The sequence below is a fragment of the Lepus europaeus genome, chromosome 7 (genome assembly GCF_033115175.1).
Source record: "Lepus europaeus isolate LE1 chromosome 7, mLepTim1.pri, whole genome shotgun sequence".
NCBI classification, from domain to species: domain Eukaryota; kingdom Metazoa; phylum Chordata; class Mammalia; order Lagomorpha; family Leporidae; genus Lepus; species Lepus europaeus.
Window position 1 is genome coordinate 64,516,402 of NC_084833.1, and position 5,932 is coordinate 64,522,333.

The window sequence follows — 5,932 nt, forward strand, 5'->3', positions numbered from 1 at the left end:
GGATGTAGATCACGCCATAGATAAGACTGCGCCATTTTCCCAACACATATGGGATGCTGTCATCGCAGGCGGCAGTTTAACCTGCTACACCACAACACTGGCCCTATTTTTTTTCTTAAATATTTTATTATTTTTTTCTTTTATTTGGAAAACAGATTGGCAGAGAGACTGAACCATCTTCTAGCTGCTGGTTCACTCCCCAATGCTTACAATGGCCAAGATTGGGCAGACCAAAGCCAGGAGCCAGGAACACTATCTGTGTCTCCCACATGGGTACCACCAGAAACCCAAGTACTTGGGCAATCATCTGTTGCCTCCCAGGCACATCAGCAGGAAGCTAGATCAGAGACAGAGGTCGGACTTGATTCCAGGCACTCCATTGTATGGGATGCAAGTGTCCCAAGAGGTGACTTAACCTTCCACAACACTCACCCCAAATTGTGTTCATTTTAACGTCAAAAGTCAGGCTGTACATTGAAGTTGGTCTTGCTTCCATTCCTGTCCTCTCCACCCTGTTCCCTCCCTCTCCTTACAGGTAATCATTATTATTAGTTTTGGGCTTTTTTTCTAGATTTTTTCCCCCAAAACCTCCCTTCTAACAAAAATGTTCTGCAGCTTGCTTTTGTCATTTTATGGCATATCCTACAAATGATGTCATATCAGCATATAGAGAGTTTACTCATTTCCTTTTTTCATAGCTGTATCACACATGTTAATAGCTTCTTCAAACAGTCCCCTATTGGTAAATGAGGAGCCTAATGCATGTTTCTTTCTTTGTTTCTTTTCTTTTCTTTTTTTTTTTTTACAGGCAGAGTGGACAGTGAGAGAGAAAGACAGAGAGAAAGGTCTTCCTTTACCGTTGGTTCATCCTCCAATGGCCGCTGTAGCTGGTGCATAGTGCTAATCCGAAGCCAGGAGCCAGGTACTTCCTCCTGGTCTCCCATGCGGGTGCAGGGCCCAAGGACTTGGGCCATCCTCCACTGCACTCCCGGGCTATAGCAGAGAGCTGGCCTGGAAGAGGGGCAACCGGGACAGAATCCGGCGCCCCGACCAGGACTAGAACCCGGTGTGCCGGCGCCACAGGCAGAGGATTAGCCTATTGAGCCATGGCACCGGCCCTAACGCGTGATCGTTGTGTATCATTGGGACAGATTTCTAGAAGTGAGATTGCTGGGTCAAAGGGTAGAAGCATACAAATTTTTGGCAGTTATTGTTGTAATCATGGACTGATTTATATCCTTGCCAGCAAGTTATGAGAATTTGGTTTTTCCATGTGTGTGTGTCATCAAATTATTGAATTTTTGCTAATCTGTTTTGGTGAAAACGCCATCTCAGTATAGTTGTTAGTATTCTTTTTATAAAATACACTGAATAACTTTTCATTGTTGAAAAGTGATTGAATTTTTGGATAAACTGCTCTTTATACTGAAATATCAGAATTTTTCTTCTAAGTTTTTAAGTGCTTCTATATTATGAATAATTGTGCTTTCCCTGTGATATGTTATTATTATTCTTTCTGACTTTGCCTAAGAGTTTCTTTGTCATGTGGATTTTTATCCCATTAATTGTTTCTCAGATTAGTAAGTAGTGAAATTTGTATTCAATAACTTGAAATTCCTACAAAGTGAAGATTACTATTGCTCCATTGTACCAGTGGGAGCACTCTGGACTGAAGTATGAGAACCACTGTTCAAGCTGTCTGCCCAACTCAGTTTTCTTCTACCGTTCTACAGTCATTAGTTCATTCATTCAACAGTATTTATTAAGTTCCTGCTTTGTGTTATTCATTGTTTTTTGGTGTCCTGGGAACACAACTGGCTGTATTTGAAAGTCACAGCCTAAGTCTTAGGACATACAACTTTGGTGATGGCTGCCTTAACATCCTTGTTCCTCAGTGTGTAGATGAGGGGGTTGAGGATTGGTGTGAGGATGGCATATGCTACATTGCCCATGATGTGGAAGTCGAGGGGCAAGTCAGCCCTGTAGGCCACGTAGGCTACAGCGATGGATGAGTAGTAGGTGCCCACCACCAGGAGGTGGGAGCTGCAGGTGGAAAAGGCTTTTGAGCGGCCTTCTCGAGACTTGATGCGAAGTACCGAGGCCAGGATGTGGGCATAGGAGAGAAGCACCAGCAGGAGGGGCAGAGAGGACACCACCATGGCGATGCAGAAGCCCATGAGGGTCTGGGAGGTGGTGTCGGAGCAGGAGGACTGGACCAGAGACAGGTGGTCACAGAAGCAGTGGTGGATGTAGGCAATGCTGTTGTATGCCATCTGGGAGGTCTTTACTGCTGCTGGGACTGGCAGGAGGAAGGCAGTGAGCCAGGCGCTGGCTGCCAGTGCAGCGTTGGTCTGTGGGGTCATGTGGACAGGGTAGTGCAGTGGGCGGCAGATAGCCACATAGCGGTCATAGGCCATGACCACCAGGATGAAGGCTTCTGAGCATGTGAAGCTTTGGAAGAGGTACATCTGCAACAGGCAAGAAGGAAAGCTGAGGAAGTGGTCTCCAAACAGGAATAGAGACAGCATCTTGGGAACGGTGGTTGTGGTGAAAAGGATGTCCAGGGCTGAGAGGTTGATGAGGAAGAAGTACATGGGTTTGTGGAGGCTAGGCTCTGCCACCACAGCCCCTAGGATCAGGGCATTGCCCAGCAGGATGAGCAGGTAGAGGAGGAGGAAGACAAAGAAGATAGGAAGGAAGAGGTGCTCTGGCAGAGAGGGGATGCCCGCCAGGTAGAAGACAGGTGAGTCATCTCCTGATCCATTACAAGTTGTGGCCTCCATAGTGAGCCAGAGCTGGATTTCTGGGAGGTAGGCAGCTGGAACATCTGGACACTGAGAACATCTGCAAAGCATAGAAACAAAGGATTCTGAAAAGATAATTCTGTAAGGTTTACTCTATAATATGAATACAATTATTTATAATCAGCTCTGGAGGATTGGTGGTAGGCAGTGGTATAGACTTCTACCATGTGAATCCAAAATTTGCCCACCAAATGGAAGTCTTTATGCTGTGTTCATGCAGTGAAGTGGTTTTTCTAGGAAAAATCATATCTATCCAATTGAGTGTTTAATTATGGCTGTGAAATGCTTTGGAAGGACTTCTGGTCCTCACCTTAGGTTATGTGCAGTGTGGTTTGGGTGGTCAGCTTTCTTAAATCAAGTCCTTAAACTTGTGTCTCTACTTTTGCACTCACTCAGTGTTCCACCGTGTTGTGTTGGAAGGGCTGTCTTCTGCAAGGTTCTCTGCTATACACCGCTGCTCACACACTTATTAAGCTTCTTTCTCTCTTGTTTGCCTGAAATAGTGGCTCCTCCTGACTCCATTTAAGCCATGGATCTGAACGTCTGCACCTGCATAGGATGTAATAGGTCAGAACAGCACAAGACCTCCACTGCAACAGCTCAGAAAATACGGATACAACTGTCTAACAAGTTGTAGAAACAAGGATATAAAAGGATGAGATGAAGTGGAACTCTTGGGAGTGGGGACCTCTAAAATGATTTAACTATCAGCAACTCTTTTCTTCTCCAGGAATATTTGATTTGGGGATCATCATGTGGTTTGGACTTGGACTAGGCAGAAAGATTTGTGTGAGAGAAAGCACAAAGCTTTTGTCAGTTAAAAAGAGGTTGCAAAACAGATTGGAAATCTCAGCAAGTTTTCCTCACAGGGTATCTTCTGAATTCTGGGACTGTGCAGAGGAATCTGGAAAGCCTGGCTGAGGGCTTCTAGAAGACAGGAGGAAATCTCCCAGGTTCCTACAATCCTTAAAAGACTAGGAGAGGGTTTTCCGCCAACATCACTGGCCTTCCTTTCATGCCAGCTGCCTGATATCCGAAGCTATGCGTGTAAGTGAGAGTGGACTAGAGGAAGGGAGGGTGGCTAGAGACCGAAGCCCACTACTTCCCGAGCATAGAAGTATCGCCCGCCACCTTTCAGGGCTGAGAAGACAGAGGTCAACCAGGGGATCAGACTAAAACTCAAGCGGGTCAAACCTTAAAAACAGGAATAAACCAAAGTTAGGATAAATCCCATTAGAAATTAAATCCCTGACCTAATTCAAGCCTTATCCGAGGTGAGTTGATCAGCCGCCTCTTCTGCCTGCCTAACAGAGACGAGGGAGAAATCTGTCTGGTGAGGGAAATCATTTGGTCCTCTATGAACATTATAAATAGCGTTCAGCCCACAATTAATATGATCAGCTATGCAAGGGCAGGAAAATGTGATCAGCAATCCAGATGGAAAATGTACAATCAACACTGACACACAGAGGGCCAGCATTGTGGCAGAGCAGGGTAAGTAGCTACTTAGAATGCTGGCATCCCATATTGGAGTGCTGGTTAGAGTCTGGGCTGCTCTGCTTCAGATCCAGCCTCCTGCTAATGTGCCAGGGAAAACAACAGATGAGGCTCAAATGCTTAGGCCCCTATCACCCATGAAGGAGACCTGTATGGAATTCCTGACTCCTGGCTTCAGCCTGGCTCAGCACTGGTTGTATGGCCATTTGGGGAGTGAACCAGCAGATGAGTGAGTGATAATCATTCTCTCTCTCTCTCTCTCTCTCTCTCTCTCCTTATCTCTCTTTGATGCTCTACCCTTCTAATAAAAATAATAAATATTTTTTTAAAAAATTACCATACTGATTATTCAAATACCTCAGTTAGCAAATAAGGATTTGGGTATAACTATGCTGTGTGTTATAGACAATAAAGGAAATGCTGAAAAAAATATATTATAAATAGAGATTTCAGCAGAAAAATTTGAATCTATTCAAAAGAGAATCAAACAAACATTCTAGAACTGAAATATCCAATATTTGGAATTAAGAGCTCATTAGATAGGTAGGATAGCAAATTGGACACAATAAAAGACAGGATTAAAGACCTGAAAAAAAAAGATCAGTAGAACATACTTAGATTTAGTTCCAGAAAGATTTAATAGAATTTATACTGTATACTTTAATTGATATCATTAACTTTAATTGGTACTATTAACTGGCAGGTAAAACTAATCTATGGATTATAAATCAGTATATTGATTGTCTATGGGGTTGAGGATTGACAAGAAGTGAACAAAGGTATGTTCTCTAAAGAGATAGAAATGTTGAATTTACAGAATCAGCCCTTAAGGCATTCGGATCTGGCTGAAGAGCCCATAAGAGTATTTCAGGCATGGAAAGCCAAGACACTCTGGCCAAAAAAAAAAAAAAAAAGACCTAAATGAAATATCTCTGCGAATGAGATCTCAGTGGAAAGAACAGGTCATCAAAGAAGGAGGCACCTTTCTCTGAAGGGAGGAGAGACCTTCCACTTTGACTATGACCTTGTCTAAATATGATCAGAGTTGGCAAACTCAAAAGGCCTCCATAGCCTTGGCAACTCATGACAAGAGCCTTCGGTGATTACTGATGCCATAAACAATAGTGTCAGTTTGTTAAGTCAACAACAGGAGTCACTGTACACTTACTCCTCATGTAGGATCTCTGTCCTTATTGTGCTGTACATTGTGATTTAATGCTATAACTAGTATTCAAACAGTATTTTTTACTTTGTGTTTCTGTGTGGGTGTAAACTGTTGAAAGCTTTACTTAACATATGCTAAACTGATCTTCTGTATATAAAGATAATTGAAAATGAAACTTGGAAGGGGAGAGGGAGCGGGAGATGGGAGGGTTGCGGGTGGGAGGGAAGCTATGGAGGGGAAAAGCCATTGTAATCCATAAGCTTTACTTTGGAAATTTATATTCATTAAATAAAAGTTAAAAAAAAAAGAAAAAAAAGAAATGTTGAGGTTAGTGGTGGTTATATGAATATTTATGTTTACAAAGGCTCATTTAATTATATGCTGAAGAACTGGGTGTGTCATCTGTGCAAATGCCTTCAATTAAAAAAAACAAAAATGCAACACAAAGAGAGTGAGAAAGTAGGAC

The 5,932-nt window shown here is 43.0% G+C and overlaps 1 protein-coding gene across 1 annotated transcript; it reads right to left on the reverse strand.

The window, feature by feature from the left end:
* Positions 1–1,838: 1,838 nt before the first annotated feature.
* LOC133764861 (olfactory receptor 2AT4) lies at positions 1,839–2,783 on the reverse strand. Its single transcript, XM_062198497.1, has one exon. The coding sequence runs from the start codon at positions 2,781–2,783 to the stop codon at positions 1,839–1,841; it is 945 nt and encodes a 314-aa protein (XP_062054481.1).
* Positions 2,784–5,932: the final 3,149 nt, after the last annotated feature.

Bases quoted from the DNA above. Each gene is read 5' to 3' on its own strand.
- LOC133764861 (XM_062198497.1), bottom strand. From the start codon at position 2,783: ATGGAGGCCACAACTTGTAATGGATCAGGAGATGACTCACCTGTCTTC.